Here is a 16,727-nt window from a genome sequence, read left to right as displayed (position 1 = left end):
GGTGTGCCCCAGGCGAAACGAATATGCAATTGTTTCGAGCCGAATCGATGGTGGTTACATTATTAAACTGGCCCCGTAGTGTGGATGGTAGAATGAGTGAAGTTCTGATTCTGAGGGACTCTACCCTCTATGTTTATGCGATAAACTTGGACCAAATCAAACAATTTGCAAAGCAAGCAGCGGCCGGTAGCGCGGACACGATAGCCGAGCGTTCGGTCGTGTTTTGCGACGCTGCTGCTGCTGAGAAATTTATGCACCAGCACCTAATTCGTCACCGATTTACATTCAAATGTGGTATGTTTTATGCGCGACTCGAATCAAATAAGTTCCCCCGGTTGGGACGCCCGAGCCTGAGCGATTCCATTCCGCCGGGAAGAAGTGTGCGAAGAGTACGAACTTTATTTGGAGTTGGCTTTGGTGGGGGAAAAATGGCCAAAGCAAAACCCATGCAACAGATGGGCGAAACACAAAACACGGTACTCGACCTGCGCTCGGCGTACGGGACACGACCGACGGTGCTGATCGCCCACCGCGAGGGCCGCGAGTGTCTGACATCCGCCTCAATTCGCCGCCGCTTGATAACCTTTTACTACGTCGTCGCAATGTTTTGGTTTCGCCTTCTTTATGCCTTGCGCCCGTTTGACTTAACCCTGTGACCCTGTGCGGGCAGCATCCTCCTCCTCCCGAAGGAGCCAGCCAGCCAGGTTCTGCTGTGTGCGTCCGTGATTGATGTGAGAACAGAAGTCACGGCTCACGATCCGGGCCGGATCGTGGAAATCCATGATAAGCGTGTGCCCTGTCGGGGCTTTCGAAATGGCCGTGGGCGGCGAATCGGTTCGGGGTTTGCTTTGGACCAATTTCCCAACGTTGTTTATGCGCGCCTGGCCCTTTCGTAATGGGCGTAGAGCCGTTTGGAACCTGTTCGTCGAGTACTCCTTCGGTTCGGTGTAACGATCTGAAGTAGAATTTGTCATCAATCGAACTAAGTTGTTGGTGCTTTTTTCTGAAACATTCTTATTGTAACTTGTTTGTATACTTTGTTGGACATTGTTTGTTGGATTTTTTCATTTGAAACACAAACAATTCATTTTATTGTTTTGTTTCACTTTCATATTATCGGTTTATTCCTTTCTTTTTATCGTGTTTGGCAAATTCAAGTTTAATTCTGTACCTTTGCTACATTGATCTTGTCATTTCTATAGTTTGGCTTTACCGATCTGTTTTTCTTTATTTTTTGGTTTAGTTTGTGGTTTTAGCTGTTTTTGGTTTGTGTTCTTGTCAGAATTGGCAAAATTGGCGTCCGTTCCAAGTCTGTGTAAGCTGTTCGATTGAAACTAATGAGTTTCGAGCCAGTAGACACGTCGTTTCAACAACGTTTTTCCCATTTCACTGTGTTGCTCTCCATTAAAATATGCAATGTTTTGTGTTTTGCCCTCTTGTACTTTCCACTTTGCACTGTTTATTGCCCAGGCGCGGTCGTTTTGAGAATGGCTGCTGGCTTCTGGGTGCCTCTTCTAATCTGGTGCCTCCTCATGCTCGCTCGGTTTGGTGTGCTTGTCGATAAGAAAACCGATTTCCTTGGAAATATGTTTATATACAAATCTTGTGTGGATCATTAATAGTGTTTTCTCTTTCTCTCTCTCCTCGCTCGCTCTGTTTTTAGATTAGTATGGAGAAGGCCAAGGCTTACATCAAAAACGAATTGCGTGGGGGCTCCCTGACGCAGCCGGAGCCCCCGCCTTCATCGCACCACCACCAACACCACCAGCTCCACCAGCTCCAACAGCAGCAGCAGCAACAGCAGGCGCAGCAGCACCACCACCAACAACACCTCCACCATCAACACCAACTCCAGCACCAACACCATCACCAGCAGCAGCAGCACCAGCAACCACCTCCTCCGTCGCTGCCACCCAGTTCCGGCCACCCGGGGTATCACCACCACCCACATGCTCCGCATCAGCAGCAGCCGCAACAGCAGCACCACCACCCGCAGCAGCAGCACTACGCAGGTCCTGGGGGATACCCGCACCATCAGCCGCACCCGGCGGCGTCGCCCTCGCCGGTAGCCGCCGACCTGGACCCCTCCACCATCTGCTACGTGTGTGGGGCGGCCGGGGCGCAGGACAAGTACTATCTGCGCGTCCGCCAGAACCCGGAGCGCCCGCAGGAGCCCCACTTCCCGCTGCTCGAATCCCACCTGCCGCCGGCCGGCGTGCCGCCCTGGACGCCGGCCAAGGTGGGCGTCAGGTCGTGCTACCTCTGCTTCACCACCTTTGCCCAGCAGTGGGACTACCACGAGCGCGAGGGTAAACCCGTCGCCCAGCGGCTCTACTGGCTGAAGCGCAACGACGACAAGAACTACATCGGCGCGGAGCTGAACAGTCAGGGGGAGTACGCGGCCCAGATGCTCGGGCTCAGTGCGGAAAACCTGGGCGTGAGCGGCGGACTACCACAGGTTCCATCGGCCGCAGCCACTCAACCAACACCACCACCACCCACATCGGTGTCCTCTCAGCATGGCGGTTACTCGGCGTCGCGAACAACCCCCCAGCCGTCGGCGGGGGGCTATGCGGTATCCCGCAACGAGAGCCCCGCGCGGGGTCCACAGCGGAACAGCAACGAGTCGGGCGCCTCGAAAGCACCGGAAACGGCCACTCCGCCGTATCATCCGTCGAAGCGCTTCTTGGAAAACCACCTCGCGGCCACGAACGCCGCGGCCCGGGAACACCTGCACCACCACCCGCTGCCGACCGCCGGTTCCACTGCGGCGGCGGCGGCTCCATCGAACAATGTGCACTCCTCTTCGCAGCAGCGCCCCGTGAAGACGACGTCCCAGTCCGGCGCGTTCCGCCACAGCAGCGACACACCGTCACCGGCGGCGACCACCGCTGCTCCTACCGGAAGCGTCACGTCACCGTCCGCCGCGGCCGCCTCTGGAACGACGGCCAACGTCGGGTTCCGCGATGGGCGCAAAATGTCCTCGTTCGCGCACCACAAGCTCAAGATGGTGAACTACAACAACAACGCTTCGTCGCCTTCGTCGTCGGCGGCGGCGACGGGTGGAGCGGCAGGGGCGACGACCGGGCCGGGTGGCCCGTCGTCGCACCTCCGGCTCGAGGAGGAGGGAGCGCTCGATCTGCGAAACTCGGCCTCGGGCGCGGCCAGCGGCGGCACTGGGGGTGTGCTGGTGGGGCCTGGCGGTGGAGGGCTTTCGGGCGCCAGCGGCGGACCCGGATCCGGACCGGCCGGTGGTGGCGGGATGGTGGTGATGGGCGGCGGGCTCGGCGAGGACGCCAGTCTGCGCAGTGGCAGCAACAGCAACGGAAGCAGCAGCACCGGAAGCACCGGCACCGACATCCTGGACCTCTCGATGCCGGACAAGAACTCGATGACGGAGGTGTGCTACGTGTGTGGCGACGAGCACCGGCGCGGCAGCCTGAAGGAGATTGCGACGGTGCGGCCGAAGGACGTGAAGGACCAGGAGCGGCCCTACTTCCCGATCTTCGACGAAACGCACGCCAGGTCGGTAGCTGAGATTTTTGTTGCTAGTTGACGGTTGTCTGTGGCTTGAACAATGTTTTGAGCATGTTGAAATACTTCAACCTTTGTTTTGAGCAGTCTCAGCTGCAGCTTCTTGCTCACCATTTGTTCCACTTTCAGTTATTGATTATCTCAGTCTATTACCTATTGTTTCTTTTAAATTTAAAATAACGTGCTTACTTATTTTGTTTTTTGTTCTTTTCCCGGTTAAGTTACAGAGCGCTTTTATCGCATCGTTGTTTTCCCATTGTTGTTTGTTTTTGTCGATAATGTCACGTTTTAACCTGTGATTCTTTTTTACTACTGTTTCTTGTACCACTCAGGCCAGCACGTTCGAGACCCAAGGATCCGAAAGGCATGGTGCAGGCTTGCAAGGCGTGCCACCAGTATCTGCTCAATCAGTGGCAATCGTTCAACGTGAGTATCAATCGTTTTACATAATCATTACAATTTACATAATAATTTGAAAATGAATGGAATAGTCCATGAGGAATTGCTCCGAAAAAAGGGACTATCGCGGGGTTTTATGCAACAGTTGTGATCTGATGACCAATAATTAATCTAAATTAAATTAATGCTCCACGGTGGGCGTCAATCTAACGAAAGCGAGACACATTAATTTGGTTTGTGTTTCCGCACAGTGGATAGCGAAAAGAAGTTTAGTTCCTGAACATTTGAAGAACATGTTAAAAAATGAGTACATTTTCTTTTTGAATCGCTCTTTTGAGACGTTTAATGTTAGGTTGAGGTTATGAAAGTAAAATTATGACGGTTAAATTACATTTTGATTCAATCTCGTATACTGCTACGACCATTGGTGGTCAGAGGTGAACTTGAGTACCACAAAAATTAGTTTACTTGAAATTTGAAGCTTGAAGCATTTAGTTTTTACATCACTTTCCTTCATTTTACTCGATACAAAAGCAACCAAAGTACAGTTAGTTATTTTTTGAGTTGCTTTTTTACATGTTTTCATATTCAAAATGCAAAACTAAGTCTGAGAAACGCACGGTGAAGAATTCACAAGACATCATATCGTTTCTAAGCTTCAATGAAAGCTGTTAAGCGTAAGAAATCAACACCCTAACGAATTGATAAACGTATAGTGAATATCTCAGCTGCAAACCCTCGTCTATCTGTCAAAAATATTCAAGAAAAGCTACAATTAGAGCATGAAGAGGCACCTTTTGTTCATATCATCCGACGTAGGCTAAAAGATCTGGTTCAATTTGGTCAAGTAGCTAATAAATTGCAATATGTAGGGGCAAGTTGGAAAAGAGAACGGTATTTTAATATCGAAATGCTTTGAAAACTCATTGGTGAGGATTACATCGTACAGCAGTACTTCTAGAGTCAAGATGTTAACTTGTCTTTTATCGCAAACGTTTATTAGTAAAACATTCAAAAAGCCGGGTCCACTATAACACCATAGCAAATTCTTCATCCTCGTATTTCGTAAAATCTTTTGTGTTCTTGAGCTAAACTTCTTTCCGCTATCCACTGTGCTTAATTTGAAGACAATCTGTTTCTAAGAAAGTGGAGAAAAATCGGAGCTTTCGGAACGCTTCTCAGTTCCTCATCATGGAAAGTATTTTGCGAAACTAATTAACCACGAGCCCATTTGAGAACGAAACTGTGGTGTGATGTGGACCATCAACAAGGGTTTTTTTTTCTATTACCTTAAATAGAATTCCTTACGTTTATGGTTTTCTACATAGTGTAAGAGTAGACAATGTGCATTTACATTTGTTCATCTAGTTGAGGTTTATTGCCACGACGTGTGTGTCACGTTAGTTTTAAAAGTTCATTTACCATGCCCGTGTAATAGGCGTACGTTTTACAGTGTGTCACGTAGGCTGCTCACCACAGCGGTATTGCCGGGTTTTTTTTTGTTGTTGACTACCATGGCATATTTTGTTTACTAAACCACCCGCCCCAACAGACCGCGGGGCCGGTATTTTTTGCCGGCTCGCTCGAATCGAATGATAGTTTATTTTTCGCATTACCACCGCACCGTCTGTTTGCGGTTTTTATATGCTGCCCTTTCTATGACCGGGGCGCACCACCAATAGCAGAGCATCAACACAAACGCCCAATCATGCCGCCACCGTGCGAGAGAAGCTCAATGCATCGCAAATGAGCCTTTACGTCCTCGAAACCGGCTCATTTTGACGACACCACACATCAGTCAGTGGAACTTTTTGTTTCGGTTTTGTTTGTTTAATTGTGAATAAATAGAATAGAGAGGCTCTCAAAATACACGGGCCGGTTTGTTGTTGGCCAAGAATAGCGCGCCCCGATGACGGGCATGAATCGGGTTCTCTCGTCAGCCGAACGATGATTTGATGAATGTTTTTCTTTTTGACTGTGGGACTCGCTCGTTTTTGTTTGCTGTTTTACGAGTGTCATGTGAAAAGCTAATAGACCTTTTTTTGTTTCAATAACATTTGAACGTCACGCTTGACAGCCCAAAAAAGTCTCTTCCGCGGTTACCCGCACAAGAAAATTTTGCAAAAATGCTGCAATAATATTGTCGTATTTTATTAGCGCGATTGTAACGTCCATTGCCGAGTGCGTCGATTTTTGTCGGGCACTTGCGTAACTGTAGACACCAATGATGTGAATCGTGGCATTGAGTCGCCATCGGGCTGCCATTCACAACTTTGTTTTTTTGCACAGGAAAACCAGCACAAATTGTTGATGGTAGTGATGGTGGTCCCCATTTTCTCGCAGCTGGCCAATGGGTTCGATTCCCGAGATCGGTGTAAACCACATTGTTACAGAAAGCAACAGATTCACGGTACAGCCTTCAAAAAAGGTAGCAACGATGACCTTTAAGCTTTGCGTGGTGTGATCCCTTGACAACAGGACGGAATCGCACAGTCTCCTAGTTACAAAAGTTGATTCACGACTCATCCGTCGTCAAATCGGGCCACACCCTGCCCTGGTGACTCGTTTGACTTCTTCCGCCAAGAAGCTCGGGCAAGATATTTCTCGAAAATACTGGCTGCTGGCTGACTTCTCCGCGTCGCTCCACTCCGGGGATTAGTGTTATCGTCAATTTTCACAGCTTATCGTGTGCGCGTTACGAGGTGATTAGCACCGTCACCGTCACCGCCCCCGCATCAGCAGCAGAGGGGCAGGGCGTCGTTTCCAATCCGGGGGCCGATGTTTGGCGGACCTCGTTTGCACCTCAAACGACCGAACAGAGACCCCGCACCGCAGGACGCGGTGTGTTGTCAGTTTGCGCTACCGGTTAGTGTCCGGTTTCGCCATTTGTTGTGCCCCAGTCGGTGCGGTTCTGGATCCGGATTGAGGTGGATTTGTTTTACCCAATCCCCCCGCGGCAGCAGCTCATCATCATCGTGTCCCATTTAGCCACAACCTGCGAGTGCTGCGAATGCGCTGATTAGCGCCGCGCAATTGACGGCTACAAAGGATATTCCCACCCCCCGGGGGGCACACCACCTAATGTGCGTCCGAGGACACTTACACGTCTTGCTGCCTCCTGAAACGGGGGAGAAAAAAAAGTATAAAGGAAACAAATTGTCAGTTTCCCTCCTCCAGTTGACAGGCGATGACAGGCGTGACTCATCAATTTGCACAAATCGCAAGCGGATCTGGGGCCGTGTCCGCTGACGTTCGCTCTCCCCATGTTTGGCTCTCTCTCACTTCTTTTTCTCTCTATCTCTCGCTCTCACATACACGTACCGGTAGTTTACTTATTTGCTGCAAAACTTCCACAAGCTCTCCAGTAACTCGCCGCAAAACGTGGCCGGGAAGTAGCCGTTGGTAGCCGCACGAACAAGACCTCGGCTCAGAAGACTAGGCGCTGGATCCGCGCGCATTGGAAAACTATTGAGAATGTTTTCCACCACTTAGGAGAGATTTTTCACACATCTGCGCATTTTCATATGGCATTTGACGTTTCAAAGTCTAGACCTGTGTGTTTCTCAACATTTGATGCTCCCTCTGATAGGTTCCTCCAAGAGACTGGCTAGCCTTTGCTGAGGTGGCAACCATTGGGACTGTGCTTTGGGTCAAGCGAAATCAAAACAGCCGCGGATGCCGACATCCCTTCGGAACGGCGAGGAGCGGCACTTACATTCAAGGCAATCGTATAGGAAAGTTCTCTCCAAACAGCGCCGCATCCAGCAGCCGTTACTTACACTAACGAGCCGAGACTTTGTTTGTAGACGTCGAGCGAGCTGCTAGCGCCGAGCGTGCTGAGTCGTTGGAGACGAGCCCCATCCGCGGGCTGGGGCCTGTTCGTCTGTTTGGCTGTGTGTGTCTTGGCTGGGAAGAAAGCGCGCGTACACCCACACATAACCGTGTGCAGCGGTGTGTGCAGCGGTGTGTGCGGGTTTACCAAAAGGACAGTGTATCTTTGATTATCTCCCGTTCGCCGACCGAGGGAAGCGCGCGCGGATGCTTCGATCGGTTCGATCCGCGACAAGCGCCTCAGTGTCAGACCGTCTTCAGCCAGCAGCGCCACGTTTGTTGTTGCCACTGTGCGACTGAGTGGAAGCGAGACAGTGTGATCCCCTCAACCGTGGCCGATTCTCTCTCATTCGCGTGTCCTTTGTGGAGACCAATTTCACAAGACCCCCTTCAGGTTTTATTTTTGGCTGACTCCAGAGTGTCGAAAGGTGACAGAAAACATCCTCCGTGGTGTGCTGTTGGTCGTGTGTGACTCCGTTTGTATGTGTCAATCAAGATCTAGATATCAAGATCCCATTTAAGACCCCTTTTCTGTATGTGTCGGACAATGTGTGTGTGACAGTTTCAGTGACAAGAACTTGTGCCCAACGTTAATGAGGCTCTTGGCTTAGATTTTCAAACAATATTTTGCAAGAAACAAAAGTGAACAATTTATACAGCAAAAAGTTCGATTGAAAGTCCGCCACAGCCAACCCTGCTTAAGCATGACCTTGGTAGGTAACAATTGACAGGATTTTCGTTTTCGATTCGATTCGAAAAGTGACGACTAGAAGTGGAAACATTGTTTTTCGCAGTCCTTTCCACGGGCGGGGTTCTGATTCTGTGTCAATGGTGATGGTTCCAACTGAAAACGCTCATTATCATCATTAACGCCCCGATTTCGGTAAAAACCGCTCGACAGTCGTCGGCGTTCGCAAATGTCTTGGGCGCACGCGATAACGCGTTTTTCGCCCGTCCTTTAATGAAGCAACAAGACGCGTTCCACGGTGACCGGGATCGCTTCTACTGCACCGCTTCATTCCGCTTGCCTTCCGAAGATTGCGAAGTTATCGCCGTTATCAGATGCTCTAAATCTCTCCCACCCCGACAACCTAGCGGGGACCAGTCAACCCAACAGACGAATGGTAATCAGTTGCAAAAAGTCTAAATAGGACCGGGCGAGCCGATGTTGACCGTGAACCACTAGTACCCGGGGGCGCATACTGACGTGCGTGTCGGTGGTGGAAGCGACGTTGTAGATGGGGATGAAACAACCCAAGACACCTAACGGGATGTAACCCAACTGCTTTGGGGTGTACCGGCTCGAGCCGGATCTCGGAACCGGTGCACCGAAACAGAAACCAGTCGGCGTCAGCGAGTGTGTCTTGTGACGTGTCTTATCAACGCACACAAAATGCGCACAGACAATGGAACACAATCGTCATCGTTAGAGAAGGGTGGCTGATGAAGACATGCGCTGGTGATGCTGATGGTATCAATGCGTACGGGTCCCCGTATCGCTACCGGGGATCCTGGCGGATGTTACCGAGGTGGCCGACATCCATTGGAGGCACCATTTTTTTGTCCATTTTACCGCTCTGACTACAGGTGCTCAAAACAATTCGTGAGTTTGTAAGTGTTTTTTGTCCTCACTACGCTGGAGCCAGTTTGAAGAAACTAGCAAGCGGAACCGCTTCGGTCAAGTCCTCAAAGGTCTAGAAAAACTGACATGGGGATTTCAACGTAACTTTTCCGATCGTCTTCCTGGATTTTCTTGGATAACTTTCGGAATTAGTAAACCTTATTAGTAAGTATTTCATTGTTTCGCTCGATTTGGGTCAGTTTAGGTCAATTTTTTGTGATCAGGTTTTGTAAAGCTTTATTACATTTCTTTGAATAGAATAACCTGCACATGTTCTGATAAGGTATATCATGTTCTCATGATATACCACGACTAATGTCGGAAATGTCATAGCATTAAATGACACGCATATAGTTCAGTAACTGTAGCATAAGCATTAAAAATTGTTGGCTAGCTTTTGTAGAATTTGTGGACAAACCCGTTTATTAAATATAGGGTGGTGATCCTACAAGTGTTTGGATTTTAAACTACCGACTATTTGATTTTTAAAACGTCAAAGTTCACTCTGGAAATTGTACCATTGTAATCGGTGAACTTCTAGTAAAAACTTTGACATTTACGCTTTTTGCTTGCACAAAATTGGAAAATATTAAAAAGTTATTTCCAAAGTGGTGAGTCTTCAATACAATCAGTACGTAACTTCTTAAGCTCATGTCCACCTCGGTGCTTATGTTAATAAGCAAAATTGTCGTATTCGGGGCTTGGTAAAACGTCGTGCAAGAGAAGCCAAATGCACCCAATACGAGTGACTGATGCGGATTTAGGTCTGGCGACCTATTTCTTTTCGAAAATGAAGCCACCGTAGCCGTCGTTAGCGTGTACGCTACAGAGAAATGTTGGCGCTGATTGGTTCTTCGGAAAAATTGTAGCTGAAAGCTTAGACGACATTTTCCCTCGAAAGGGCCGGCCCTACGTGCCTTGCAGCGACATCCACAATTGATATTTTGCGCCCCAATTTTCGAAATCCAAACACTAGATGAATCACATTCCCTAACTTTGCTGTTTCCGCCAAAGTCTGTTTTTGTTGGTGGCGACGATTGTTAATTCAATTTAAATCTTTGGTTGACGCACGCCATTCGTCAGTTGTGTCGGCTCTTAGTTGTCATCCTGGAAATCAATTATCTTCGCTGTTCTCACTTGTCATCGTGGAATTGACCCGAACGGTACACATCAATATAAACAGATCGCAACCCATATCGCTACTCGACATCGATCGGCACCCTCATCTCTGCCCGCTACATGCTATCGGTGGATCGGTGACTAAGACATAAAATGTAGAGCACATGGGACTGATTGCCGGGCGGTGCTTATCAGGGGGCCGTCACTTCATTTTGTCAAACGTTTAAACTGCTCTAAAAACATGTGATCGCGAGTGTGTTAACCATTCCGCGGGTGACCTTCTGGATGACGGTCGGCGGAAGTGCACATCGGTCGCCTTGTTTTCTTCTTCGCAACCAACTGATAAGACGGTTGCCGATGACGGAGTCGTCCACTGTCTGGGGTCTTATGGTCCTCACACTCTCGTGCGTGTCGAATGGTGAATGGTTTAGGTTATCTCGCGGGGACCAACATGTGCCCTAATCTCTCGAGGTGTGTAGCAGCCTTGTGAAGCAATAACTAAACTCTCTAGGTCTTGATCCACGTAAAGGCAGTCGCGGGAGTAGTTTGCGCGTCGCGCTCTGTTTTGGCTCGTGTAGCAAATGAGCATCGCACCATCCGGTCAAGACCCGTCAAAATGTTTGCAAATATCAAACCGCGATGGCGACGAAGTTTCACGCTTCGCCGAGTTGACCCTCTGCCGAGGGTTGTTGGGATCAAGCATTGCAAGTTTAGAGGCCAACGTTTCGCTTATCAGCAGCGCTGGGTGTGAGGATTTCTGATGCGCTCCTCAGGATTTGATCGTGAACTGATCTGTTTGCGCCAATCGGAGGTAGCATCGACCCTGTCTTTTGCCCGGTAACATCATGCCCGCTATCAATGTTTCGTGCTGAGTGCGGCACTCACTCAGTATAAGCTGCTGGGTTGTGGTTCGTTCACTTCGAACAGATGCCCGATCGGTGTTCGGTCCCCCTGTCCTGCGCGACGCAACTTGCTTAGGTTTTGCATCATCATCGCAGCATCGGCCAACAAGTTTGTTGATGCCTTTCGGTGGTAAGCTCGGCAGCTTCGAGATAAGCACAAAGCGAGACAAGTCCGCTGCGAAATTTGTACCAGGCTTCGGATTGTTGTGTTGTTTTCTCCTGTGGGCTACTGTTTCTTGTTTGGTTTGTTTTTATTTCACACTTTGTTGTTGGTTTGTTTTTGTGTTACACTTTTCCCTGCTGTTCACCACATCTATTTGCATGTTTATTAGTTCACTTGTGTGCTCTTTGTATGGTTTATTTTGCACTAACATTTTTCTTTTTTTCATTTTTCGGTATTGTCTTTGGCGTCTACGCTTAACATGGCTTAGCATCGTTTTGTTGTCAGTTGGCTCAGCGTTTTCATGCTTCAGCTGCCACTGCTCCACAGCTGTCCTCTACTAACGAATGCCTTTTTATTCAAGTGTTTCGTCTTACGCGTCGCGCAGTCTTCGCTCCGTGCTTCCCGAAAGAGAAACATGAACCGGCCACCAGTAAATTAATTACCACATTGGAGCATTCCTTTAGCAGCCCCCTTGCGCTCATACACCTGCCTGAGCTGAGCGCACACAAATGTGAACCGTCATGGGTTGACCTTAAACCGCGCACCCTGCTCGGCTCGGGTTCCGCTTCAGTTTTGTCGCCCCAAGGCGACGGCTTATTACTTACCTTAACGACTAAATAATACACTCCGGGCCGGTTTCCCGTTTAGCATTCTGCGTGCGTGCGGCCCTTGCGACAACATTTTTGTCATCCATTCGTCGAACCTGCTTGTTGCGTGTTGCGGAAGGTTTTTTTGGTCTCTCTTCTTCGTTATCCACTTACAACATCGGATCGGATCGGCTTGTTGTGCGTGCGTTGCTTAATCGTTGCCCACCGACGGGCAAAAAAAGGCTGTGCATACGCTGTTTTTTGTTTGTTTTCTTGTGAAAACTAAACTTTACTGATCGCTTTTTCTTCAACTTGTGCTGAATCGTTGCCAATTTTGCGTGCTTGATTCGATTTATTGATTGTTTTTAGTATTTACATTTTTTTCAACAAATTTTTTGAACAACAACAACAAACCACTAGTTCGAAAAGTCCCGAGTCTATTCTGTATTTTTTTAGTATTCTATTAGTGTTCTTGTCTCTTGGTCCTTGCTATTCTTGTTTCCTTTCCTAGATTAAAAAAAAAATTTCTCATGTTACCTTCTGTTCTTCTGTTCTGTTCTGATTCAAATGTTGTTCTGTGTTCTGTATCTACGACCACGTTTAAAGTCAGAAAACAAACGTTTTATTGTTGTTTTTGATGGAACATGGTCCTTATAATACTTTTCAAACCATTGCTTCGCTTGAACGGTATTTTTACATCAAGAGGCAGGGTAAAATTAAAACCACGAAAATTGATCCATTGTTATGAAAATCATTGATATAGTGAATATCATACAATTTTAACAGTTTTCTTTTGAAGGTTAGTAATAACTGAAAAAGAGATTGATGCAATAAGACTAGCACTATTTATGGGTTAGGCCCGGAACTTTTCAACCCATGTGTTATTACTACTCTGCATAACACGTTGATCAAATCTGAAATATTTCTTCACCAGAGTGCAAAGTTCTTTAATTTGGATCTTCGTGCGTTTCTCATGTCGTCACATCGCATTACCTGGTGGCGCAGAGGAACCAAACACACTCCACCGTTACCGTTATAGCATAGCACCGAACGAACAGATCCCGTTCGTTCTCATTGTTGTGGTCCGCCTCCTCCTCCCCATCACTTAATCATGCGACTTAATGGTCCATTGCGTGTCAGAGTCGGGCTTCCTCTTCGGCAGCTGTTGGTGGTAATGAAGCAGAAGAGGCTGTTGGCGGAGGCATGATGCTGATGATGATGATGATGAGTTCCCATCCTCAGTAAGCAACACACACACACCAACCATTCACAGCGCCACATTTCTGAGACCACCACCGCCGATCGATGTCGATCTCTACCACCCGCCCCCGCGGGTGATGATCACCACCCGATCACCAGCCCACCACCCACCACCCGGAACGGAAGGCGGAAGTAACGCGAAACAATTCAGAGTTGTTAGTCTCATTTTTTTCTGTTTTGCTGCTTCGTTAGCGCTGTGCTGCGAAAGAACGTCCCGGGCGTCGTACGACGTCCTCGTGAACGACGCCGCCGCCGGCGTAGCATAAACATTGGCTACGAGGCTAATCTGGTTGAACTTGCGCATCGTTTAAAAATTCCGTCCCGCGGCCAGTAGCGGGCGCTACAAGTTCAACGCGCAAACCGCCCGGCAGGAGTTGCTGGGTCGTCGTCTTTTTCCACTCCGTTCCGTTGCCGCGCTTCCGTTCCGTTCTCTTGAAAAGCGACCGTTTTATTGACTTGCATTAACTTGTTGTTCCTGTTTTTTCTCTTTCTTTTCTTGTTCGCTTTGCCGATCTCTTCTTTTGGATTGTTTGCTCTGTTTGCCTCGGCATGCTTATGCTCCTTGGCATGTTGTGTGCTATTGTTTGAATTCTTTCGGACCACTCCGAGATTGTTTGTTTGTCCGCCTCCGCCAGGTTGTTTCCCTTCCCTACTTGGCTTGTAATGGCTTTGGTTGGCTTTCTTTTTCTTTACACACCACCGTCCTGCAAAACGTCTGGTTCTTTTTCGTTTTGCAGCGTTTTAGACATCCATTTTTGGAAGCTTCTGGGAACGGAGAACACCTTTAAGGAAAACCTTCCGAAAAATTCTTCGTTTAAATGTGCTGTCTTAACCTTCGCAACCGCTGCTTTGTCAGTGCGAATCATCATTATCGCATCCTCGGTCGATGGTTCCGGTCGTTCAACAGACAACGAGACCTTCGACTAATTTCGCGATGTGCGGTTTTTGGTGGCAAAATCACCGGAAGTTTGTCATTCAATCGCGCGCTTGGCAGATGCGTCTCGTCTCATACTTTTTATGTTTACTCAAACGGTGTGTTTCGCTTGGCACACCAATTTTGTTCCCGGCGCCGCCTGAGGTGTGGCCGACGTAGTCGCCGTCGTCGCCACACAGATGGTTTTATTTTTAGTGTCTTACGCTTTGTTCCACTCCACCAAATACGAACACCGGCCGGCCGGTCGGCTGCCCCTTGATATCTGTGTCGAGTCGTCCGTTATCTTTATCGGTTATGATTTCGTCAATGCTTACCGTGCGCTATGTTGGGCGTGCAAATCGAATGTCGCATGTGACGCGGAAGAAGTTAGCCTCAAGAATAAGAATCCGTTATCATTGGTGCGGAACGAGGGAAAAGGTAGACCACGTACGCGACTTACGACACATCCGCCTTAGCGAGCTCAGGGATAATTCCATCGGGAATTCCATCGTTGGCATTTCGCGGTGCTCGGGCGGTGGATAATTTCCTCGTGGTTGATTGATTCATCCGATAAAAGTGGTGTGAAAATTGACGAAAACAAAACGGGACCTGCCAGCAAAGAAGCACCCAACTTGTACTTCGGTTCGACAAAAGAATGGCGCAGAAAACCGTACTTGAAGCAATTTTTCCACTATTTCCTACGAATAGAAGCCGCACTGCTCAGGTGATATTTGCAAAATTGCTAGTCTGGTGCGTAAGCCGCATGTGAAAGTAATTTCTAATTAAATTATTCAATCCTTTTCCCTGGCACGTTTTCCATCATGTTTCGCGTTCAAAATTGCCTCAAATAGCTCATTTGCTTTAGGTAGAGTTGAATATTAACCGTTCGATCAGGCTTGAGTAGCTGAAAATGAATGACTTCAATCCGCCATGATGAAATGTCTTCCTTTTTTTGTAGCTGATGAGCAGTATTTTCCGATCTTCTGGATCGTCCCATGGCCTCTCCTAAGCGAAATGGCGTTTTGATTCATATTCAATTAATCCCACAATTGTGACTGCATTTGGATGTCAACTTCGTCCAAATTTTTTGTAGTTCAGTTTCCTCGAACTTTTTCCAGGAGAAGTCCTTAGCACTGGCTCCAGAATTGGCATTTTTAATATTTTTCATCAGCCAAAGCAAGTGCGATTGTTCATCTGATACAATTCTGTTTGTCTAACTGGTTTCGTTTTAAATTGAAGTCCATTGTCAGATGGCACACCACGGTAATGTTGTCAAAAAAGCATAATGATTCAGGCTCAATTGAGAGCTAGGGCCAGCGCCAAGGCCTAGGGCCAGACTCAATTAGAAGCTAGGACGGGTAGCGAAATCCTGGTTGCATACAGGGTGCCTCATCGTGACACATACTATTTAAATGTTAAATAACTCCGCCATTTTTCAGTCGATCTTGACAAATCAGCCGGATTCTTAAACGTCAATCTATGCCGTTTTAGGCGGCAAAACAGCGGGCTGAAATTGTTACCTTCTACTTTGAAAATAATCGCTCAACTGTGAAAACTGGGCGTGCTTCGGCAGTTCGGCAACAAACTTCTTCTGACTTTTTTCTGTTGGACTATTTGATTTAAACCATACTTGTGACAGCAAACCGAAAACGATTGAAGAACTGAAAGCTAAGATCACAGCGGAAATTGCTGCTATTACGCCCGAAATGTTGTCAACAACAATGAAAAATGCCCAAAAAACATCGCTTTTTCTGTCTCTAATTGATCATTGGATCGATATTTTATTCTGAGATTTACTCAGAATACTACTGTTTATAAACAATATTTTAATCCTCAAAATAAATCTTGTTCATTTTCCAAAATCGATTGAAAAATGGCGGAGTTTTTTACAATTTCAATTCATGATGAGTCACCCTGTACTTCATCGGATGAGTTATTAATTCGAATTTCGTTCTAATCAAATTCATGTCTTCTGGAGGAGATCCGCCAGTTCCATCTTCAAATCCATCTTGTTTTATATGATACTTTTTGTCAGGTATTTTTGTTTTTCCTTTTTTGTGAACAGTTAGGTCTGCGTTGACTCCACGACTGGGCTCGAACCTGGGTTCTTCTGCGCGGAACCTCGACGAAATGACCGTGACTCTACGGAGGTGGTTGCTCGATAATAGTCCACAGCCTTGTGCAGCCATCGGCCCCACCGCACGATTGGCACAAATTTATCATCCGGTTAGCTCCGGTTAAAGGAGTTTGAACAGATAAATTCAGTTTAGTCTTCGTTCGTCGAATCTTCCGAACTTTGACTCTCTTCCGTCGTCCGCTCCAACCGATATCTGGCAAAGTGCTGGCGCTCCCACACACACACACACACACACACACACACACACACACACACACACAC

The 16,727-nt window shown here is 47.8% G+C and overlaps 1 protein-coding gene across 1 annotated transcript in view; it reads left to right on the top strand.

Moving 5' to 3' along the window:
• The first annotated feature begins 1,669 nt into the window (after positions 1-1,669).
• Positions 1,670-16,727, top strand: part of LOC131207597 (uncharacterized) — a 76,206-nt gene continuing 61,148 nt past the window's right edge. Inside the window, exons 1-3 of the mRNA XM_058200218.1 lie at positions 1,670-1,820; positions 1,905-3,525; positions 3,867-3,960. Coding sequence (XP_058056201.1) covers positions 1,670-1,820; positions 1,905-3,525; positions 3,867-3,960 — 1,866 coding nt within the window. The remainder of the gene's footprint in view (positions 1,821-1,904; positions 3,526-3,866; positions 3,961-16,727) is intronic.

This window comes from Anopheles bellator, chromosome 2 (assembly GCF_943735745.2).
Source record: "Anopheles bellator chromosome 2, idAnoBellAS_SP24_06.2, whole genome shotgun sequence".
NCBI lineage: Eukaryota > Metazoa > Arthropoda > Insecta > Diptera > Culicidae > Anopheles > Anopheles bellator.
The sequence above is the reverse complement of the archived record's forward strand: the minus strand, read 5'-3'. Positions and strand labels throughout refer to the sequence as shown.